The sequence below is a fragment of the Carya illinoinensis genome, chromosome 14 (genome assembly GCF_018687715.1).
Source record: "Carya illinoinensis cultivar Pawnee chromosome 14, C.illinoinensisPawnee_v1, whole genome shotgun sequence".
NCBI classification, from domain to species: Eukaryota; Viridiplantae; Streptophyta; class Magnoliopsida; order Fagales; family Juglandaceae; genus Carya; species Carya illinoinensis.
The window spans coordinates 30,030,227-30,055,275 of NC_056765.1; the positions used below are offsets into that span (position 1 = coordinate 30,030,227).

Below are 25,049 nucleotides of genomic sequence, written 5' to 3' on the forward strand. Positions count from 1 at the left end.
GTTGTGTACCAAAATGATAATATGTATATAATGCGCTTTTTCTATATTACAATGTTTTATACGATCCTGAAAATTCAATTTTTATGTTCCAAACAGCTGGATCTTTGTTTGCACGATGCAGAAGAGTGTCAGGGGTATACCTATGGTTTGTATGGTTTTCAGTGCAGCAAAGTTGTGGATGTTCTAGCCACCAAGGTGTCTTCAATAATGATCTACGCTTCCATACCATCTGAACCTGCTGACAATTCTGTGTTTATTGAGAGTGTGAGAAAGATACTATCCATATGTAACTAGTGACAAATCATATTAGTTGCTCCGATTTATAGTTCACTACCTTCCATTAATGCACCATGCCAATGTATCTGTTTGGTAAAAGATTTAGTACAATGTTTTATTGGATGATTAGTATGGTTGTTAAATGCCAAGTTATATTTGGATGAATGTATGTTTTTGGTTATGATAGATATGCACTATTGTAGTATTTGAGAAAATTGTGAGTGAGTGGAGCAGCCTATTCAATTAGGTACCCAAAAATTTGATTGAAGCAAACGTATGGCGCAGTAGGAATTATATATTATTTGCAGCGCCACTCCAATCGCTGCTAAAATGAATGAAGCTGGAAATTTATTTCCAGCACTATATCACCGTTGGTTTTGATCCCAACAGAAAAAAAAAAAATTTACTTGCAGCACAACACACACCACTGGGTTGGAGTGGAACTGTTCACAAAATTTATTTTCAGTGCAACATACGCTGATGCTAATTGTATCCAGTCAAACCATGCAGAGCTATTTTCAGCGCTGTATCACGCTGGGAATAAAATTATTTCCAATGTAATACACAACTATGCAAATAATTATACCTATACATAGTGTCATTTACATTCGTTGAAACTAATTCATATTTATTTCTAGCGATTTTTACGTTATTTAAGGCAATTTTATGACGCTGTAAATTTTTTAAATCAGCGATTTACAACTAAGATGGAAGTATAATTATGGCGAATTCTTTGGTAATTGCAGTGGCTAAAATCGCTGTAAATAGCGGCTTTTTTATAGTGAAATTTCTATATCGCTGAAAAAATTTAAAAGTAAATATACAATTGTGACTAACGTCCGACGCAGTAGAAATTGCTGGGAATAAGTATTTCTAGCGATATTTGGGGTTTTTTGCGACTATTTTGAGTGTTGTAAAAGACCATTTTTCTTATAGTGTTTGCATAATAAGTATTACTAATATAGCATTTGAACATTACTCTACAATGTTCGAGCATTATTCTGCATTTGAATTTAAAACGTTTGAACAAATTTTTACTAAAAAAAACTACTTATTTGTAGCTAGTTATTTTCTATCAAAATGACTTATGTTAAAATAAATTTTTCTTATAATGAAATTGCTCAATAAAAATTACTCAAGATGTCATTCTTTTGCTTATTTTTTTTTCCGGCTAATCTACAATTCTCTATCTTTTTTATTTTGTTAATGATCTATGCTAATATATATAAAAATTATAATATTACAGGTCTACATTACTTGTTTGTGTCTGTGTTGTGTGGGGATGTATTAGCTGGTGGATTGGCCATCGTGATTGCCTTTGGCCATATCTTTATTGAATATACAAAGCTGCCAAAAAGTATTAACAGTGGCTCTAGGAAGAAGGTGAACCAGAGGCGCAATTGAAATAATTGAATTATATTCCAAAATGCTATGTACTGCATGCACGATGTGTGCTGCTATATATAGATTGCAGAAATGAATAATAAATAAAAATGACAGATCATGCTAACAATTCTAACAAAATGTACAATGCATAGTGTTACTGCTCTTCCGTTTTATCTAGTGGATCCGTGTGCATGGAAGGTTGTTTTGAGTTCAATACCCCCCGCAAGATGGAGAGTAAATGTTGATTACTCCCGTCTTGAATAACAACTTGTTGAACGTGGGAGAATGTATTGGTTTAGTGAACAAATCTACTAGCTGACTTGCAGATGGAACATGTGCAGTGGATATTTGACTAGCTGATATTTTTTTGCAAACGAGATGATAGTCAAGTTTGATGTGTTTCGTGCATTCATGAAACACTGGGTTTGTAGCAATGTGCAAGGCTGCCATGTTGTCGCAATACAAGGTGGCAAGCTTGGTGATGGAAATGCATAAGTCATGGAGAAAGTAGCGGAGCCATGTGAGTTCACAAGAGACGGTTGCCATAGCTCAGTATTCAGACTCGGCGAAGGATCTTGAGATAGTACTCTATTTCTTCGATTTCCAGGATATTAGGGAATGACTAAGAAACACGCAAAAACCAGTTGTTGATCGACGTGTGCCTGGGCAATTTCCCTAGTTTACATCAAAGTATGCAACGAGTTCTATTTTTGAAGATGCAGGAAAGTATAGGCCTTGACCAGGGGTGGCCTTAATGTATCAAAGGACTTTTAAAATGGCATGATAGTGAGGAACCCGTGGTGTTGCCATGAACTAGCTGAGTAGATTCACACTATAGTTGAGGTCAGGTCTCGTGTTGGTGAGATATATTAGCTTCCCAACTAGTCTGCAATACAAAGCTGGGTCATGAAAAAGATCACCATCATCCTTTGTTAGTTTGAGATTGGGTTCCATAGAGAGGGGGGAAGGTTTAGCAGCAAGTAACCCAGTTTCAGCTAGGGTGTCGAGTGCATACTTGTGCTGACAGAGTTGGATACCAGCCGAGTGTTTTAATCTTGAACTTGGTTGCCAAAAAAAAAACCTTGACAGCATCACTGGAAGCAGTGTTTGAGCTAAGAAGGATGATATCGTCGACATATATGAGGAAGGCAACAAAGGAGTCTGTGGTGAGTTTTGTGAACAAGCTATAATCGGCTTTGGACTGTTTGAAGCCAAATTCAGCCAAAGATGAGGATAATTTGTTGTTCCATTGGCGAGAAGCTTGACGTAAGCCATAGAGACTTTTGTACAGACGACATACTTTGTTGTTTTTTGCCTCTGAATGACTAGGGAGAGGCTTCATATATAATTCTTCATCCAGCTCGCCGTAGAGAAAAACATTGTTGACATCTAGTTGCTGAAGATCCCAGCCTTTGATGACTGCCACAGCAAGAAGACAGCGAATAGAAACCAATTTGGCAACCGAAGAAAACATATCATGGAAGTCGATTACTTCACGTTGAGTGAACCCCTTTGCAACCAAACGAGCTTTGGCTCGTTCAACAAACCCATCGACTTTGAATTTATATTTATAAATCTATTTGCATGCTATCGGCTTCTTGTTGGGAGGGAGATCAACTATGGACCATGTTTCATTAAGCTCAAGTGCAGTGAGCTCCCATAGCATTGCTTCACGCCATATAGGGTGTTTGATGGCTTGAGTATATGAGGTGGGTTCCGTGTAGGTAGAGATGGAGGTGGTGAAAGCTTTAAAAGATGGTGAGAGTGAGCGATATGAAATAACAGATGAGAGACGGAAATGTACCTTTGAATTTTGGATATGAGAATCGCCACTCCCTTTCTGCTTGGATGCCGACTGGAATGAGGTGTGTGTAATGGCTTGATTACAATGGAAGTCTGTGAGGTAGGCGGGGGCTTTACATATGTGAGTGGAAAGTCTTGGAGTAGAGGGAAGTGTATTGGTAGTGTTGTTGGAGTGGGATGGGTCAGATGTGGTGTCCATAGGGGAGGGAGATATGTCTGAAATTGAATTCGGAATGTAAGGGTCGATGGAAAATGGAATAGGGGTGGAGTCAATAGGAAGGGTGGGGTTTGAGTGTGTGGAAAAATCTGAGATGGATGTGGTTGTTGGTTGTGTCATCAGGAAAATGTTTTCATGAAACACGACATCGCGTGAAAAGAATATCTGTTTGAATTGGAGGTCTAGTAGTTTGTATCCTTTGACTCCATAAGGGTAGCCAAGGAATAGGCATTTTTTTGTTCATGGGCCAAATTTGGTGCGAGAAGAGGGAAGTGTGGAGGCATAGCATAGGCAGCCGAAGACTTTAAAATGCGAATATGATGGTTTTTTGTTAAAAAGTAATTCGAATGGAGTTTTGTAGTGAAGAATGGGGGAGTGGTGTTCTATTGATAATGTTAATGGCAGTGGTGATGAAATCTGTCCAGTATTATAATGGAAGGCCTGACTGGAATTTTAAGGCTTTGGCAACGTTAAAGATATGCTGATGTTTATGTTCAGCTAATGCATTTTGTTGGGGCATAGCTACGTAGGGGAGTTGCTGTAAGGTGCCTTTGGATTGATAAAAAGATGGCCTATTGAATTCAACTCCATTATCGGATTGAATTATTTTTATCTGGGTGTTAAATTGAGTTGCCACAGGGAAAATAAATTTTGAAGTGATTGCTGAGCTTTTGATTTGGATGATAGCATGTAGAGCCAGTTACATCTAGTGAATTGATCGACTATTGTGAGGAAATATTTGGCACCATTGTAAGCTTGAGTTTGACTAGGCCCCCATATGTCTACAGAGATTAAATCAAATAGTTTGCTAGTAGCGATTTCAGATAGTGGAAATGGTAATCGATGCTGTTTTTCAATGGGACAAATTTCACACGGATGTTTTGAAGATGCCAAAGCTTTAGAACTATCTTTGAGTATGTCATTTAAAATGTGCTTGGTCATGGAACTATGCCCAAAACGATAATGCCACAATGTAAACTCATCAAATTTTGAAGCATTGGAAATGTTCACAGAACTATAAGGAAATGTAGTAAAAAAAGGAGATAAAGTTGTTGGATGCGGTCTTGAAAGTTGGAGGTGGTATAAGCCATTAAGCACCTTTCCATTCCAATCGTCGTCCAGGATGAAAGGTCCTGGATGTAACATAGATTTGAGAAAAAAATGAGACAACAATGAGAGTGAGTAGCTAATGATTTAGCTGAAATGAGATTAAAAGAAAATTAAGGTAATCACAAAACATTTCTAAGAAGTAAAGATGGGGTAAGCCGAACATTACCAATATAAGTAGCTTGTGTGGTGGATCCGTTTGGAAGCTTGATGGTGTGTGAAATAGGAGTGATATTGTGAGAAAAGAGATTGGGGCTATAGATCATGTGGTCTGTAGCTCTGGTGTCTATGATCCAAGAGGTGTTAGTGGCTGTGACAATGTGTTTTGAGTGAGTTAAATTGCAAAATGATTTACCAGACACAAGAGAATTTGAGGTGCTGGTAGTATTGGCTGCAGAGGCAACGGTAAGGAGTTGGGGAGATTGAAGCAAAGCAAGCAGGTGACTATACTGCTCTTGAGTAATAGGTGGTCCATGGCTGAGTTGCTCCTGTTCAAGAGTAGATTGATTAGCATAGGATTTAAATTTAGAGCTATTCTTATGGCTAGGAGGAAAACCATTGAGTTTGTAACATTTCTCTTTGGTATGCCCTGATATGCGGCAGTGAGAGCACACAAGAAGGTTTGGGTTGGCTTTGAAACAACGTTCCAAAGAGTGTCCAGGAATGTTACAATTCGAACAGAATAGGCGATCCTTGCAAGCTGACGATGAGATGCGATTGTCCGGTCCTCTGGTAGCCATAGCAAGAGGTGCTGGGGAAGAGTGAAGTTGTCGGCGTCGTTCCTCCTATTGAACAACTAAGAGGACTCGATTTAATGCAGGGAGTGGATCTTGGAGTAGTATTTGAGCGTGTATTGAATCAAATGAGTCATGGAGACCCATGAGAAACTGCATGACTTTGTGTTGGTGTGCATATTGTCAGAACCACACATTCATATAGGCATGGGCTCATAGATATCCAACTCATCCCAAAAACATTTGAGTTTGTTATAATATTGGCTTACAGAGTCATCCTCCTACAGGAGAGAAGAGATCGATTTGGATAGTTGGAAAATGCGTGGTGCATTCTGGATTGAGAATCGTTCACGAAGGTCATTCCAGACCTGTGTAGCTGTATTGGCGTGAGCAATGCTTGATCTATGTTCTGGACCAACAGAATGTTGGATCTAGGCAATTATCATATCGTTACATCGTTTCCAAGGAGCAAGGAGAGGATCAAAGGCATTTATAGGCTTAAGAATTGTGCCATCGATAAATCCTAGTTTGTTTTTAATGTTCAAGGCTCGCCACATGGTTCTGGCCCAGGTGACAATTTACTGTGTTGAGGAGATTTGGAACAAGAGGAGATGAAGCTCCTTCTCCTGGTTGGATGAAATAGGGACTGGCTGGATGATGGGGATTGATGGCAGGATTGTTTGGGATATGGGAATTTGTGTTTGGCATATTTGAATTGACGTTTTCAGGGTCTGAATTTGTATCGGAGGTTGGAGGTGTCATGCTCTTGATACCATATTTACAATGGCTCAGGGAAGAAGGTGAACTAGAGGAGCAATTGAAATAACTGAATTATATTCCAAAATGCTATGTACTGCGTGCACGATGTATGCTGCTATATATAGATTACAGAAATGAATAATGAATAAAAATGACAGATCATGCTAACAATTCTAACAAAATGTACAATACGTAGTGTTATTGCTCTTCCTTTTTATCTAGTGGATCCGTGTGCATGGAAGATTGCTGTAAATTCAATAAAAAGAGCTCTCATTGTTGTTGCTGCTGCTAAAGCAAATATGAATTAATTAATTTCACTAAGAATAATCTTTGCTACCACATCACATGCATTCATGATATATATATATATATATATATATGGTGGGTGCGTGCATGCATGCTACATGATGAAGTGTATACTGTTTCCTGCATCTTGTTGAAATAATATGGATTTCCTTTATGCATGCTTTGAACAATGTATTATGTATTTGATATTATATACAATTATATCCTACATTAAATTAACAGTACTACTACATACAACCGGTTTTGCGGAACGGGTGCGACATCGGCTGACGTGTCAGTACACGTCAGCTAATATTTTAATATTATAAAAAAAAAGAGCAGAAAAAGCAGAAAAAGAGAGGGAAATCGAAATGTTGGGAAGCTGGTTTCGTTTTTCACCCTCATCTGAAGCAGAGAGAAGATCGCATACTGCCGTGGCCTGAAAACGTCGTCTGAAAGTCGCCGGCGTGGACAAAACCGGCTGTTGAGGTCTCCGTCCGTCACTACTGCTAGATCTGAGGGGCCTTCATACACATTGTGGTCTATTGATTTGGTAATGATTTTTCTGTTTTGTTATTTTTATTTTTCTGTTGTTGTATTCTTTCGTTTCGTTTTACACAAACTGATTTAGCCTTGGTATTTTGTTTTCAAAGGTTTTTTGGTCTGTAGTAATGATGTTGAAATACTCATAATGAGCTTGTTTAAAAGAAAACAATCAGACGACGGAAAAGGATAGAGCTCTGATATTGTCTTTCTTTACATTAATGATAGTACGTAGAACTTTCCCTCTTTCCCTTTCTCAAATTGTCATTCATTAGAAAGGAAACAAATTGCATCCTTTTACATTGACCTGTGCAAATCCTGTACGTGTTACCGAAGTTAAAGCAGCTAGATGATCTGTCAATATGTTGGCTTGTTATGGAGCGAAGGAAAATCTCAACTAATTTCTTTATGGGTCTGACTTGCATCCTGTGCAAAAGGAACAGGAATTTCCTGTGAAAGAAGTAATGGCCAGTATTGCTTGAGGGGCCTTCATACGTATTGCTTGTTGCTTGTCAATCCACTACAGAAATTGCTTTATGAATTAAAATAGAACATGTCAATATTTATTTAGATATCAATTCCGAGGGTGAGTAGGATAGATATTTAGAGATCAAATATCTAAAGAGGGAAAAAAATTGACAAGACAAATTGAATGTTTGCTAGAAGAAGATTTTGTCAACTTGGAAAACCATACTTAGAATGGTTTGAGTAGGTACCAAATCTATGTCAATGTTCTCCAGCTTTGCAAATTTATAGTCAATGATAACTTTGTTGGTTTTATATATTCCAAGTGATTGGTTGGAAAGCATTTGCAATACATTGTTTCCTTCCTAGTAATGTTGATGTTGAGGATTTTTTGTAGATATACATATCTTTGATCATGTTTTATATACTAGTTTATAGATTTTAATGCGGTTTAAGTTATATAATACTACTATTGACAATTCATTTGCCTCCCTCTTAGAATGGGAAACGGAAAAGAAGACCCAACTTTTTTGCGGCCATCTAGCTCAAATCCCCCACCTGCGGTATGTTATATTATTTAATATATGGAAAACATTATTTGTTTATTAGTATTTATTTTCAATACACATCAATAACTTATTACAAAACATTTTAGGACATACCATCAACTTCTCCAAACATCTCAAATTACATGCACGGTTATTATGGACCAATGCCTGCTTGGTCACCGGGTTTTTTAGCATATCCTAGTGCCAACCAATATCCAATGCACCTACAGGTAGTGATGTCATATCGAGTTAGATGTTATTTTAATTCAACCTGGTTTTTTAAAAGGAGTTTAATTGCATTGTTTTTTTCTTTTTGCCAGAATGGTAATTACCCCTTTGAACATGGCATGGAAGGCCCGGTATCTCTTATTAGTACAGGCTCCATTACTAGCAAATTCCAAGGTACCGAGGATAATAGTACCGATGGTGGGGAAACCCAATCGCCATGTACATCCTCTAGAGTTGATGAATGTTTAGTAGATGGACCACACGCACAAGATAACAGACCCGATGGTGGGGAAACTGAAACCCCCATATCCAGTGCCGAAGAATCTGAGAAGGTGCAAATGGATGGTGATGATGTGCCAAAGTCCAAGATGGAGTTTAATTCCTTAGAAGATTTAATGAGTTACTATAAGGAATATGGGAAGAAATGCAGGTTTGGGGTGATGACAAAAAGAAGTGAGAGGGGAGAGGATGAGACTGTTAGATATGTTACGCTTGCCTGTGCCAGTGGTGGGAAGGCCCGGAATAGAATTTTGAATGTCTCCAACCCTCGTCCGACAGGAAAGACTGAATGTAAGGCAAAGATTAATGCCTCAAAAACTCCTGATGGAAAGTTTCGGCTGAATTCAGTTCACAATATCCATAACCACAACCTTAGCCCAAAGAAATCACGCTTCTTTCGATGTAATAGAGAAGTAAGTGAATCCGTAAAAAGGGTCCTTGATACAAATGATATGGCTAGCATCCGAATGAATAAGAGTTTCGAATCTCTTGTTGTTGGCGCGGGTGGATTTGAGAACCTCCCGTTTCTGGAAAAGGATTGTCGTAACTACATCGACAAGGCACGACATCTACGACTGGGCGCAGGTGGTGCTGGGGCACTTCGAGACTACTTTTTACGAATGCAGTACAAAAATCCGGGGTTCTTTGCATTAATAGACCTGGATGATGACGGGAGGTTAAAGAATGTATTCTGGGTGGACCCCCATAGTAGAGCAGCGTACCAATATTTCGGTGATGTGGTCACATTCGACATCACATACCTGACGAACCGATATGGGATGCCCTTTGCACCATTTGTTGGTGTAAACCACCATGGGCAATCAATTTTGTTGGGAGCTGGCTTGATTTCCTCAGAGGATACGGAGACATTCGTGTGGTTATTTCAGACTTGGTTGCAGTGTATGGATGGTATAGCCCCTAAGGCTATTATCACTGATTAAGACAGAGCGATGAAAAATGCTATTTCAATTGTTTTCTCCGAGAGCCGGCATCGATTCTGCCTTTGGCATATACTTAAGAAAGTACCCGAAAAGCTCGGGAGCTATGCTTTCTACAAGACTGGAATGAAAACTGCACTAATGAGATGTGTGTATGACAGCCAAAGTCGGGAAGATTTTGACAAATGTTGGGATCAGTTCATCACCATGTACAACTTGCATGAGAATGCATGGCTGCAGAGTTTATACACTGAGCGTGAGTATTGGGTACCGGCCTTCTTGAGAGAGGTTTTTTGGGCTAGAATGAGTACAACTCAGCGGAGCGAGAGCATGAATGCATTTTTTGACGGCTATGTTCATGCAAAGACAAACTTGAAAGAGTTTGTCGATCAATATGATAATGCCTTGAAAAAGAAAATTGAGAACGAAATTGTAGCGGATTTCCACTCATTTAATGCAACTTGTTTATATTAAATGTTTTGTGATGAAGTACCAAAGTTCATAACATGTTGGCAACTAGTTATGATTTGGCATGCCATTGATATATTTCGGTTGGCAGTGTGTAGGTTGATGCGGTTTGGCTGGAAATACTAGTTAGGACAAGAGCTTCAAAAAAATGTAATATTGTTATTTGAGAACTGTTGAACTCAAGGTTTCAAGTTTCATGTGATTATAAATCTACACATGGATTTTGATGATAACAAATGAATTCAAAGAATAAAGAAGTCTCAAGCTCAAGTTGTCTATACAATGGAGTCAAGCACATCAAGAAAATAAGCATGAGCAAGAAGGGAACAAGTTCATATTAAAATTATAGAGTAATGTTGTAAATCTCTTCAAAATTTGAAATTAGGATTAATGCTCAAAATTAATATTTTATCATAAAGCATTAAAATACATTTTCCACATGTGCATGAATATTTTTGAAAATTAAATTTGAAAATTTTGAAAGATAATTGATTGTCATCTTTTGCATGTGCATGCATTGATTAAAGGGTTGAACTTTGAAAATATTAAAGATGATTGATTGTCATCTTTCACATGTGTATGTTTTATTTGAATATTTTCAAAAGTGATTGATACTTTTTTAGACTTATACAAAAAGTAAAAGATTAGGTTTGAATTTTTTGAAAATGAAAGTGTGCTCATTTTGTCATATGCCAAAAGTAAAAGATTAGGTTTGATTTTTTTGAAAAAGTGAATGATGTTGTCTTTGACAATTGAAAAAGAAGAACCTTTTATTTGAATTCTTTGAAAAAGTGAATGATGTTGTCTTTGACAATTGAAAAAGAAGAACCTTTTATTTGAATTTTTTGAAAAAGTGAATGATGTTGTCTTTGACATGTGAATCTTTTTAAATTTGAATATGAAGTCTCATATGCCTATAAATAGATCAATTGAGAGCTTCACATTCACAACACCAAGAGCATACAACATTCATTCAAAACTTTCATTCTCTCTTCTCTAAGCATTGAGCCTTAATCCTTATTCATTTTGAGAGATATAGTTTGCGTTGTATTGTTCTTATTTCACTCATTGAGGAGTGTTTTTTGATAACCTACCCACTATCAGCTCTTGTATCAGAAAAAGGGTGTGTATAACCCTTGTGTGTGTAGAAAGTATTCTACACGGGGAATAGTTGAATCACCACGTGTAAGGTGATTGCAAGTGTAGAGGGTGTTCTACACGGATCCTTTGTAGCAGTATTGTTCAAAGGTGTAATAGGTTTCTATCTCCACCTGAAGGAGGTTGAATAGTGAATTTGGGAATCCTCAAGGGGTAGCTTGAGGCGAGGACGTAGGCAGTGGGCCGAACCTCGTTAACATACTGAGTTTGCTTCTCTCTTACCCTTACTCTTTATATTTATTGTTATTTTATATTTTGTTTATATTTTATATTATATATTTGATTTATAATTGTTATTTTTTTTATACAACTCAATTCACCCCCCCTCTTGTGTTAGTCATCTGGGCAACAATTGGTATCAGAGCTAAGAGCTCTATTATAAGATTAACTATCTTTTGAGTTAAGATCTTATGGCTAACATTGCAGTTTCATTTGGTGAAGGTCAATCTAGCAGTCGGCCTCCACTCTTTTGTGGAGATAATTACTCATTCTGGAAAGTTAGAATGAGAATATTTCTTCAAGCTCAAGGTAGAGAAATCTGGAAATGTATTGTAAATGGACCTTATATTCCAACAAAAGTAGTTGATGGAGTAAAGGTCAAAAAGGAAGAAGAAGAGTTTGATCGTGAAGACGATAGACTTTATACTTTAAATTTAACTGCTATAAATTTATTATATAATGCTCTTAATGGAAATGAATTTAATAGAATAATGAATTGCGCTACGGCAAAGGAAATTTGGGATAACTTGGAAGTAAGTTATGAAGGAACTTCGCAAGTAAATGAATCAAAAATTTATATTCTTACTCATGAATATGAAATGTTTAAGATGAATGATGATAAATCTATTTCTAGTATGCACATTCGTTTTACTAACATCATAAACAACTTGACAGCTCTTGGCAAAGTTTATTCCAAAGTGGAGATAGTAAGAAAAATTCTCAACTCTTTACCAAAACGTTGGGAATCAAAAGTTACAGGCATTCTTGAAGCTAGAGACCTCAAGAAGCTCGAAGTCAATGAACTCATCGGGTCACTTATCACCCATGAGTACACATTGAAAAGAGGAGAAGAAGAAGGAAAGCCAAAGAAGAGCTTAGCACTTAAAGCTGTTCCTCATGAAAGTGAAAGTGATGAAGATGAGGAAAATGACGATAAAGATGAAGAAGTTGCGATGATAACAAGAAGAATTCAGAGGTTCTTGAAGAAAAATAGAACTCCTCCGAGGAAATCTTTCAAAAAGTTTTCCAAGAAAGATTCAGGTAAAAACGATACTTTAATTTGTTATAAATGCAATAAACCTGGTCATATCAAGCCAGATTGTCCTCTGCTAAAGAAAGATCGAAACAAGGGCAAGAAAGCAATGAAAGCTACATGGGATGATGATTCAAGTAGCTCAGATAGTGAAGCAAGCAATGAAGAATCAGCAAATCTTTGTCTTATGGCTAAAGATGACATTGAGGTAACAAATCTTGATAATATTGAAAATCCTTCATATGAAGAATTGCAAAATGTTTTAGAAGAGATTTATGAGGAATTTGAAAAATTGGGTATCAAGTATACTGCTTTGAAAAAGAAAAAATCTTCTTTAACAAACGAAATTGAAATTTTAAGAAAAGAAAGTATCATTTTGAAAGATGAAAATCTTGAATTAAATAAGAAGAAAACCGATTTAGAAAATATTGTTGAAAACTTTACGAATGGAAAAAGAAATTTTGAAAAACTTCTTGGTAGTCAAAGATGTGTTTTTGACAAGGCATGTTTGGGATATATGCCAAAACAAAAATACAAACCTTATAAAAATTTCTTTGATAATCATTCTACCTCAAAGACTAATATTCAAAATTCTTTTCATAAAAATAATTTTGTCAAAAAGGGATATTATTATAATCATTCAAGTTTTTCATATATGTCACATGCTATTTGTAATTTTTGTAATAGAAATGGTCATAATTATCATACTTGTCCTATTAGAAGAAATCATACAATGACTATTAGGGCCATATGGGTACCTAAAAATCTTGTTTCTTCTAATACTAATAAATAAAGGACCCAAAGAACTTGGGTACCAAGAAAAATCATTTTAATTGTTTTTATAGGTATGCATGAAGTCATCCACAAGCAAAAATAAGTGGTTTTTAGATAGTGGATGTTCAAGACACATGACGGGAGACAAGACTAAGTTCTTTGATCTTAGATCTAAAGAAGAAGGACACGTGACATTTGGAGACAACTCGAAAGGGAAGATCGTGGGAATAGGTAAAATTGGTAATGAATCTTCTCTCATAATTGAAGATGTTCTACTTGTTGAAGGTTTAAAATATAATCTTTTGAGCATAAGTCAATTATGTGATAAAGGATTTACAGTTACTTTTAAAATGGATAAATGCATTATTTTGAATGATCATGATTGTAATATTTGTTTTATTGCTTTTAGAAACAATAATGTTTATACAATTGATTTTGAAGAAATTACCTCACAAGATGCTATTTGCCTGTCAGCTCAAAATGAAACTAGTTGGTTATGGCATAGAAGATTAGGTCATGCCAACATGGAACTTATTTCCAAACTTTCAAAAAATGATCTCGTGAGAGGTTTACCAAAAACATATTTTCTTAAAGACAAAATTTGTGATGCATGTCAATTTGGTAAACAAACAAAAACTTCTTTTAAAACTAAGAAACATATTTCCACTACTAGACCATTGCAACTGATACACATGGATCTTTTTGGACCAAATAGAGTTGCAAGTCTAGGAGGAAAATATTATGCATTTGTTATTGTTGATGATTTCTCTAGATATACTTGGGTCATCTTTCTTGCTCATAAAGATGAGGCACATAATGCCTTTACCAAGTTATGCAAGAGAATTCAAAATGAAAAGGGCTATACTATTTCAAGTATCCGAAGTGATAGGGGAAAAGAGTTTGTTAATAAAAATATTGAAACATTTTGTGATGAAAACGGTTTTGTACATAATTTTTCTGCTCCTCGAACTCCTCAACAAAATGGGGTAGTAGAGAGGAAAAATAGATCTCTTCAAGAAATGGCAAGAACAATGCTCAATGAGAATAACTTGCCTAGTTATTTTTGGGCCGAAGCGGTAAGTACTGCATGTTATGTTATAAATAGAGTTATGTTAAGGTCTAAGTTAGATAAAACCCCCTATGAGCTTTGGAATGAGAAAAAGCCCAACATTGGTTACTTTCATGTATTTGGATGCAAATGTTTTATTTTGAATGACAGAGATAATTTAGGCAAGTTTGATGCAAAATCTGATGAAGGTATCTTTCTCGGGTATTCTACTAATAGTAAAACTTATAGAGTATTCAACAAAAAGACTTTGACTGTACAAGAATCTATGCATGTAGTATTTGATGAATCTAATTCTCCACTCTCCAAGAAATCTATTGATGAAGAAACAGAAGGTATAAATAACACAGAAAGTCTCAATCTCAACAAAGAGAAAGCAATAGAGGAAGTTCAACATGGAGCCATCAGGAAAGATCATCAAAATTTAATACAAGATGCAACCAAATAGTGGAAATTTGTGAAAGATCATCCAGTGGAACAAATTTTGGGAGAACCTTCACAAGGTGTAAGTACTCGATCATCTCTTAGAAATATTTGTAATCATACTGCTTTTCTATCTCAAATTGAACCCAAAAATATTGATGACGCACTTCTTGATGAATCTTGGATTCTAGCTATGCAAGAAGAGTTGAATCAATTTGAAAGAAATGATGTTTGGACACTTGTTCCTAGACCCAAAAATCATACTATTATTGGAACAAAATGGGTTTTTAGAAACAAGAAAGATGAGTCTGGAGTCATTACTAGAAATAAGGCTCGACTTGTAGCCCAAGGTTTTAATCAAGAAGAAGGAATCGATTATGATGAGACATATGCACCTGTCGCAAGATTAGAAGCTATTCGAATGCTACTTGCATATGCTTGTTATAAAGATTTCAAACTTTTTCAAATGGATGTTAAAAGTGCTTTCTTAAATAGTTTTATAAATGAAGAGGTATATGTTGAGCAACCTCCAGGTTTTGAAAATCATATTTCCCCAAATCATGTTTTCAAACTTACAAAAGCACTATATGGACTTAAACAAGCTCCTAGAGCTTGGTACGAGAGACTCAGTGATTTCTTGATTGAAAAAGGTTTTTCAAGAGAAAAAATCGACACAACTCTTTTCATTAAATATGAAAATGATGATATTCTTTTGATTCAGATTTATGTTGATGATATAATATTCGGTGCTACTAATGAAAATATGTGTCAAGTTTTTGCTAAGACTATGCAGGAAGAATTTGAGATAAGCATGATGGGTGAACTTACATTCTTTCTCGGATTGCAAATTAAGCAAGCAAAAAGTGGGACATTCATCAATCAATCAAAATATATTAAGGAATTACTGAAGAAGTTTGGGATGGAAAATGCTAAAGAAATTGGAACACCAATGAGCCCATCAACTAAACTTGATAAAGATGAATCCGGTAAGCCAGTTGACTCGAAGATATATCGAGGTATGATTGGTAGCTTATTATATTTAACAGCTAGTAGACCAGATATTATGTTTAGTGTGTGCTTATGTGCACGTTTTCAATCATCTCCAAAAGAATCACATTTAATTGCAGTTAAGCGCATTCTTAGATATCTTAGTGGTACAATTAACCTAGGGTTATGGTACCCTAAGCACACATCTTTCGATCTAATCAGCTACACAGATGCAGATTATGCTGGCTGTAAAATAGATCGAAAAAGCACTAGTGGAGCATGTCATTTCTTAGGTCATGCATTAGTTTCCTGGTTTAGTAAAAAATAAAATTCTGTTGCACTATCTACTGCTGAGGCAGAATATGTTGCTGCGGGTAGTTGTTGTGCTCAAGTTCTCTACATGAAGCAACAACTTGAAGATTTTAAACTCAAGTATAATCACATTCCAATCAAATGTGATAATACAAGTGCTATAAATCTTTCAAAGAACCCAATACAACATTCTAGAACTAAGCATATTGAAATAAGGTATCATTTTCTTCGAGATCATGTGCAAAAAGGCGATATAATATTAGAGTTCACAAACACACACGATCAGTTAGCAGATATTTTCACAAAACCTTTACCAGAAGATAGATTATGTATGATCAGAAGAGAAATAGGTATGATGCATGTTATGAATATCTCTTAAAAGATAGACCAGAGTCAATAAAAATAGAGATAGATTTTTTAAATACTTTTACATAAACTTGAGATTCTTAGCCTCATGTTTGAGACGCTCATTCTCTTCATACAATATCATGTCATTTTTATTCATGGGAACCGACAAGCGGAATGAAGAATCTAATAAAGATTTTAACTGTTTATTCTTCTGCCGAATGATTCCTTCCCTTGTATGAGACTCTTGAACAATTCGTTGAAGTACAACAATTTGTTCTTTGAGCCTTTCAACTTCATGATTTTTGGCTTGTAGCCGCTGAGAAAAAGCAACAATAGAGGAAGAGTAGCGAGTCCCAAGACTCACCAAGTCATAAATAGCATCAGAATCTGACTTATTAGTCAGATTATTATTTTCTTGCTGCAACATGGCACCAATGGCAGCTGCAGAAAGGACAGGAGGTTGAGATGCAGAATGCCTCATGGATGGATCTAGAGAAATGTTAGAAGAATGAGCCATTGAGAAAAAAAAAATAGAAGGCTTAAAACGAGAATGCTGAAGGAATGCAGATGAGTTATAGAAATGAGATGAAAACTTGATGCGGATTGAATGAACTTCAGGACTGATTTTATAAAGATAGCATAAAGAATAAGACAAACTATTTTCTCTTCAAATCTTATTTAGTCAAAAGAAATACAAGATATGCTGGACACACATTGTCAAAAGTTTTCTTACTAATCCAGCGAGATTAACAGTAGATTGTCCCTATTTTTCTAGTAAACGGTGAACCTCTGCTGTTATCTACCGATATTGACCTTATATCTGAACCCTTTATCGTTCCAGCTCCTCTATTCGTGGTTGCAGATCATGAGCATACCAATCTGTAAATTTTTTCAACTCTTGGTTTTCTTGCTTTAGCATTTTATTCTCACTATCCTTATTAGCAAGCTTCTGTTGTAATTTAGATATTTGCATGTTAAGATGATCAATCTCACTCACCCTCGCCATTAACCTTCGAGACAAGATCGTAACAGAGGCAGCATATTGACTACTGAGCATTCTTGATTCTGCAATAATCTCAGAATCAGCCTTACTAGAAAAATGGTTTACTGCTCCTATCATGGTATTGACGGCCTCAGGAGAGAAGATTGATGATTGATGCGTCAAGGGTTCCTGATTCAAGTCTGGAACATTAGTGGAAGAAAATTGCTCAGCCATTCTATTGTTGTGGAAAAACAGAACTCAGGTCAAGAAGCGATTATTTTTTTGGCATCCGATAGATGAAAATGATCATTTTTTATAGAAACTCGGAGCCTTCAATCACGTTTGTCAACAACATCAGGCGATTGTTTAAATCTTCAGCCGTATTAAATTCATAGAGTTAGGCCTCGAGGCTTTGTAGCACTTGTCGGGTCACGGACGGCTCCATTTTTCAACTATCTACAGTGACTATTAAACGCATCGTTTTCTTTAGTCCATTTATTTGCTGCCGATCCTTTTTAATGATGCCAAAAGGGGGAGAAGTTTTAGACTAGAACATTAACATTGTTTAAATTGCTAAACTTGTTATATATGCTTGGAATTATATTTATACTTTTGCTTGAAAAACTAACGCATATTTTCAGGGGGAGCTTAAGTATTAATACAGGTTTCAAGTTCTATCAAATATTTGTCATCATCAAAAAGGGGGAGATTGTTGAACTCAAGGTTTCAAGTTTCATGTGATTATAAATCTACACATGGATTTTGATGATAACAAATGAATTCAAAGAATAAAGAAGTCTCAAGCTCAAGTTGTCTATACAATGGAGTCAAGCACATCAAGGAAATAAGCATGAGCAAGAAGGGAACAAGTTCATATTAAAATTATAGAGTAATGTTGTAAATCTCTTCAAAATTCGAAATTAGGATTAATACTCAAAATTAATATTTTATCATAAAGCATTAAAATACATTTTCCACATGTGCATGAATATTTTTGAAAATTAAATTTGAAAATTTTGAAAGATAATTGATTGTCATCTTTTGCATGTGCATGCATTGATTAAAGGGTTGAACTTTGAAAATATTAAAGATGATTGATTGTCATCTTTCACATGTGCATGTTTTATTTGAATATTTTCAAAAGTGATTGATACTTTTTTAGACTTACACAAAAAGTAAAAGATTAGGTTTGAATTTTTTGAAAATGAAAGTGTGCTCATTTTGTCATATGCCAAAAGTAAAAGATTAGGTTTGATTTTTTTGAAAAAGTGAATGATGTTGTCTTTGACAATTGAAAAAGAAGAACCTTTTATTTGAATTCTTTGAAAAAGTGAATGATGTTGTCTTTGACAATTGAAAAAGAAGAACCTTTTATTTGAATTTTTTGAAAAAGTGAATGATGTTGTTTTTGACATGTGAATCTTTTTAAATTTGAATATGAAGTCTCATATGCCTATAAATAGATCAATTGAGAGCTTCACATTCACAACACCAAGAGCATACAACATTCATTCAAAACTTTCATTCTCTCTTCTCTAAGCATTGAGCCTTAATCCTTATTCATTTTGAGAGATATAGTTTGCGCTGTATTGTTCTTATTTCACTCATTGATGAGTGTTTTCTGATAACCTACCCACTATCAGCTCTTGTATCAGAAAAAGGGTGTGTATAACCCTTGTGTGTGTAGAAAGTATTCTACACGGGGAATAGTTGAATCACCACGTGTAAGGTGATTGCAAGTGTAGAGGGTGTTCTACACGGATCCTTTGTAGCGGTATTGTTCAAAGGTGTAATAGGTTTCTATCTCCACCTGAAGGAGGTTGAATAGTGAATTTGGGAATCCTCAAGGGGTAGCTTGAGGCGAGGACGTAGGCAGTGGGGCCGAACCTCGTTAACATACTGAGTTTGCTTCTCTCTTACCCTTACTCTTTATATTTATTGTTATTTTATATTTTGTTTATATTTTATATTATATATTTGATTTATAATTGTTATTTTTTTTATACAACTCAATTCACCCCCCTCTTGTGTTAGTCATCTGGGCAACAAGAACTGTTGGTGAAATGAAATTTGGCATAGTGAACATCTTCAATAAATATGGCTTTGAGCAAGTTTATAGATTTTGGGTTGATTTTGTACAAGACCAAGCAGAAAAGCAAAGGTTTGAGTTGATTTTTTATGTAATGAATGGTTTGTGTTGATTTTGTATAGGTGTTATGAAATGGATTGGATGCTGTGTTCATTGATATGGAATACATGTCCTTATATTGAATTTGCTTGGCAGTATTGGATGGTATTGGTTAGAGCATGAGATTTTGAATGTATTGGACTGGTTTTTGGGTTTATACTTGTATTTGGCTGGAAAAATGTAAACTGGAGAAGGTTATAGTGCATGCAGTTGGCATAGCTTTCTGGGTTGTATGACAATGAGGGGGGTTATAGTGCATGCAGTTGAGGATATGAAGAAATGGAGTTGTGATTTTGATGATGTTTCGGCTGAAGATACGTGCTTACTCATGCTGCGGGTGTATAGGTGATGAAGATAGTGCATGTGTTGTAGTGCATCCGGTGCATGTACTACTGGGCATGAGTAGATATTCGTATTGTTTTGCACGGGATTTTGAAGGTTATGATACCTGTTTGTATACAGGTTATGCATGGTTTGAGTAATTGAATACAACCCAACAAAGTAATTGAATGTTTCGGCTATTGAAACAAAGTAATTGATTTATAAAGACCTGCATTGATCCCTCTGAATTCAAGTTTAACAAGAAATATAAGACCCAATCTCATTACAATAAGATTGGTTACTACATTAGTCAGGAATAAATAATGTGGAGTGCATTACATACTCCAACAAAATGGGGCAAGTTACAGATGATTACTCAGTGCATTTAGATACAAAAACCAAAACCACCAAAAGACCTAGAAAAGCTTCAACTAGAAAATATATGCTACGAAATCTACTAATTACAACACTGGGCTGGAATTCAGTACCCTCTCCTCTAATAGAAGAGCATCAAACGTCCAATACAAATTAATACTACCACTAATGCAAAACCACTAAAAAGTGAAGAACTCAGTTTCCTCTCCCTCTGAAGATCTCCATCTTCTGTGTGACGCACCAACTCCTTCTCAAGCTGATCCACTATCTTCCCCAGGTCGATCTCCCTTTTCTCGAGAAGATGGACTATTTTCTCCAGATCTTTCTCCCTCTGTAACAAGAGCATGATTCTTTCTTGGAACTGGAGCTCAGTCACTTGATTACTATCTGCCCACTGGAAAAACTTGCAGAAGGGTAATCCCTGACCATTGTTACACAAAGATGTTAGACAACACATAAACCAACTGAGTGGGGAAACAAAAGATATGATACAGATGAAATTACCTCTGTGTTGTACTTTGGACACCCTAAGAATGGCCGGCCAGGGTTTTTTGCTGTAGTTGAGTATTTAAGTGTGGCTTTGACCCCACAGCAGCACAATGGTTGAGCCGTGGTACGTGTGGCAAAAGATGAATAAGACATTGATGAGGATGATGACATTTCTAAGATGAAACAAAGGAGAGAAAGGAAAGACTAATGTGCCAAAATTAGTTGGTAAGTAATATATATTTGCCACAATAAAAAGATATATAACACAATTCAAACATATTGGATACAGAAAGTACCAAAATATAACCCAAACCAAGTCTGAAAAATTAACAGTTTTATTATAAAAAGAACTAGAAAAACAAATAACAATTAAACACTTCACAAGAAATGAGTTAAATATTAACAATCACACATGACCACAAAGCTATACTCTAGAATGTTGGAAACTAAAACCAAAACAACAAGCTCAAGTCACCAAAACCTAACAATGGAATCCCAAACCAAGTCTGAAAAATTAACAGTTTTATTATAAAAAGAACTAGAACAGCAAATAACAATTAAACACTTCACAAGAAAGGAGTTAAATATTAACAATCACACATGACCACAAAGCTATACTCTAGAATGTTGGAAACTAAAACCAAAACAACAAGCTCAAGTCACCAAAACCTAACAATGGAATCCCAAACCAAGTCTGAAAAATTAACAGTTTTATTATAAAAAGAACTAGAAAAGCAAATAACAATTAAACACTTCACAAGAAATGAGTTAAATATTAACAATCACACATGACCACAAAGCTATACTCTAGAATGTTGGAAACTAAAACCAAAACAACAAGCTCAAGTCACCAAAACCTAACAATGGAATCCCAAACCAAGTCTGAAAAATTAACAGTTTTATTATAAAAAGAACTAGAACAGCAAATAACAATTAAACACTTCACAAGAAAGGAGTTAAATATTAACAATCACACGGGACCACAAAGCTATACTCTAGAATGTTGGAAACTAAAACCAAAACAACAAGCTCAAGTCACCAAAACCTAACAATGGAATCCCAAACCAAGTCTGAAAAATTAACAGTTTTATTATAAAAAGAACTAGAACAGCAAATAACAATTAAACACTTCACAAGAAAGGAGTTAAATATTAACAATCACACATGACCACAAAGCTATACTCTAGAATGTTGGAAACTAAAACCAAAACAACAAGCTCAAGTCACCAAAACCTAACAATGGAATCCCAAACCAAGTCTGAAAAATTAACAGTTTTATTATAAAAAGAACTAGAAAAGCAAATAACAATTAAACACTTCACAAGAAATGAGTTAAATATTAACAATCACACATGACCACAAAGCTATACTCTAGAATGTTGGAAACTAAAACCAAAACAACAAGCTCAAGTCACCAAAACCTAACAATGGAATCCCAAACCAAGTCTGAAAATTAACAGTTTTATTATAAAAAGAACTAGAACAGCAAATAACAATTAAACACTTCACAAGAAAGGAGTTAAATATTAACAATCACACATGACCACAAAGCTATACTCTAGAATGTTGGAAACTAAAACCAAAACAACAAGCTCAAGTCACCGAAACCTAACCTGCTTCAAGACAGAGCGATGTTAGGGTTAGGGTTTCTGTCGGTGTTAGGGTTAGGGTTTCAGTCGGTGTTAGGGTTAGGGATTCTGTCGGTGTTAGGGTTAGGGTTTCTGTCGGGGCTTATTTCAGATCTGGTGGAGTGGAGACCAAAAATCGACTATGTGGTTCGTGGGTCACAAATCGACTCTGTGGTTCGTGGGCTCTTTGGCACTAAGCCGAAGACCAATGGCCTACGGGGGCTGCTCTGTGGGTTAGAGATCAAATACCTGCTGAAGAAGATGAAAGGGGTACATATTTGTGGGTCTACTGAGAAGAAGATACACAAGAAAGCGCCGGCGACGATGGAAGGAAGGACGAAGACAACAGATAGGGTGGAAGACAACATGGGGAGGACGATGGGAAGAGGGAAGGGGGAGGGGGAGGGAGGGGAAGGGTCTCGGACCTTTGGAGGGAGGGGGAAGGGGGAGGGGGAGGGAGGGGAAGGGTCTCGGACCTTCGAGAGGGAACCTGAAAAACCAAGGAAGGGGGGAGGGAGGGGAAGGGGGGGAAGGGTCTCGAACAATCGGGAGGGGAAATGAAAAATCAAAGAAGGGGGGAGGGAGGGAAATCGAGCCCGGATACTAATCGATCGATACGACGCCGTTTTGGGATCGTGCCACGTAGGACAACGATGACGCCGGTTCCCCAAAACGGTTGCAACCAGACTTTTTGTTAAATTAATGATAAATAGGATACATAAAATAGTTTTACTTAAATCCCTCATTGGCTCACAAGCTTAATTATCATTTTGTTTATATTCTAATACTTTTTCTCACACAAGCGTCAAACTCTTTCTTAATAAGTAGTCGGAATTGTGATTACTAATTGAAATGAGATAAAATCAAGAAAAGAAATGATATTTATAGTCATGAGTGTGTGAGTATTGTGTAATCATTTAAAAAAAAAAGAAATAAATACGAGATTTACATAAAATAAAATTAATTTTTTAATAATAAACTATACTTTTTTTAAAGTAATTGTATGATATTTACACATTTTATGATTATATGTATCATTACTCATAAAGACAATTAAAATGCATCACATCAATCGACCTTGCAAATGACAAAATTTTAAAAAATTCAAGACAAAATGTAATATTACATTTTCCAAATATAATAGCCATTATTATATTTCCTTAAAATTAGAATACCCAAAGCTTTTGAGTGCCAGGATGACTATGAAATAGGAAAAATTGGTGTTGTTTGTCTGTATATAACCAAAAATAGAGCCTATTGATCTCTGCATGCAAAACTAAATTAAATTCTACTGAAAAAATATTCAAAATCTAATAAAAATATTTGGCACAATCAATTAATAAGGAAGAAATCATTTAATTTTTAAAATATTAAATAATAATGAATAATAATAAAAATTAATAATAAAATATTAAATAATAATGAAGTGATATCACTATCCAAACAGTCTAAGCTCGTTATCAGTCACGGCCTGCCCCACAAAACTTTTAAAAAATTAATTATATTGTTTTTGTCTAACATGAATATTTATATATTTCTTTCAAAATGTTTGGACGTTGAGATTATTTCAAATTATTTGTAAATAATAGTAAAAAATTAGTGAATACAGTCTTAATGATTTAGAGTTTAATTTATAAAATATTTTTAAGACTTAAAAAAGTTAAAATAAATAAGAGATGGGTATGTATTTGACCTATAAAAAATTATATTTGCAGTTTTATGTATATATTATGTTCTCATAAAAAGATATTTTTTAATAATTGATTCTATTTTTCTATTTTAATTATAAAAAAATTATATAAAAATAAATTTATAAATTAACATAATTGTAATTGATTATGAATATAAATTAACATAAATTAACAAAAATGAATATAATTTGTTAAATTACAAATTTATTTTTATAATAAAATAAAATAGATATGTAATTTAAAAAACTACGTCAATTCGTCCTATTGCTTTTCACAGCTTTAACCTGCATCAGCGTTATATAAAATATAACACGTGACATGGATGATAAACACAATTCAGGATCGATGATCTTATGATTATTATTGACTTTGACCGACATGAAATCCCACGGAGATGCAAAATTGTACACAGAATCCTAGCTTTTGCCATCTTTAGCCGTCAAAAGATCCATGTCTTCTTGTAAGTTCTACTCGCAAAAACAAAGCAGAAATCTTTTCATTGTTATTAACTCAGATTCCGTACCCAAACGAAAAGTTCGAAGGTCCCCCTGTTGAAGATTCTTATAGCGCCAGCTTTTGTTTTCTTCAAAAGTGAAAACCCACCCCAAACAAAAGAGAAATTGAAAAAAATTGTTATTACCTGATCAAACACTGCGAACTGCGTATATAGAAATACTAACCATTCCCGTCTGATCGAATTGGGATACTAAGAAAATGGGGTCGTTGAAGAACCAGGTGGATGAGCTGGAAAAGGTGGGAGAGAAGGCGATACTGTACGTTAATGGAGTTCGTAAAGCTTTGCCTGATGGGTTGGCCCACATGACTCTGCTCGAGTATCTCAGAGGTACAACTTGGTCTCCCAATATCGATTCTTTTGAGATTTGGTTTTGTTTAGTTTGTTTGTTTCCTTGGAAATCAGCGGACAAAGTGAAGAAAAAAAGTAGTTTTTTTTTTTTTTTTTTTTTAAATTTTTTTTATTATTTTTATTTTATTTGAATTGGGATTTTTGAAGTTTCTTT

General features: G+C 35.3%; 2 protein-coding genes across 3 annotated transcripts in view; both read left to right on the forward strand.

Annotated features, from left to right (window-relative positions):
* The first annotated feature begins 8,470 nt into the window (after positions 1-8,470).
* On the forward strand, positions 8,471-9,571 carry LOC122293803 (protein FAR-RED IMPAIRED RESPONSE 1-like). Its single transcript, XM_043102267.1, has one exon. It carries the CDS (start codon positions 8,471-8,473, stop codon positions 9,569-9,571), a length of 1,101 nt encoding a protein of 366 aa, XP_042958201.1.
* A 14,785-nt stretch (positions 9,572-24,356) lies between these two features.
* LOC122294799 (xanthine dehydrogenase 1-like) overlaps positions 24,357-25,049 on the forward strand; it is a 35,237-nt gene continuing 34,544 nt past the window's right edge. The window contains exon 1 of one of the 2 annotated variants that reach the window (XM_043103774.1): positions 24,357-24,874. In XM_043103774.1, the coding sequence (XP_042959708.1) occupies positions 24,745-24,874 (130 nt within the window). In that variant the 5' untranslated portion in view covers positions 24,357-24,744. The remainder of the gene's footprint in view (positions 24,875-25,049) is intronic. The other variant, XM_043103775.1, reaches the window with a different exon arrangement.

Coding starts and splice junctions, on each gene's coding strand:
- LOC122293803 (XM_043102267.1), top strand. CDS start 8,471: ATGGAAGGCCCGGTATCTCTTATTAGTACAGGCTCCATTACTAGCAAA.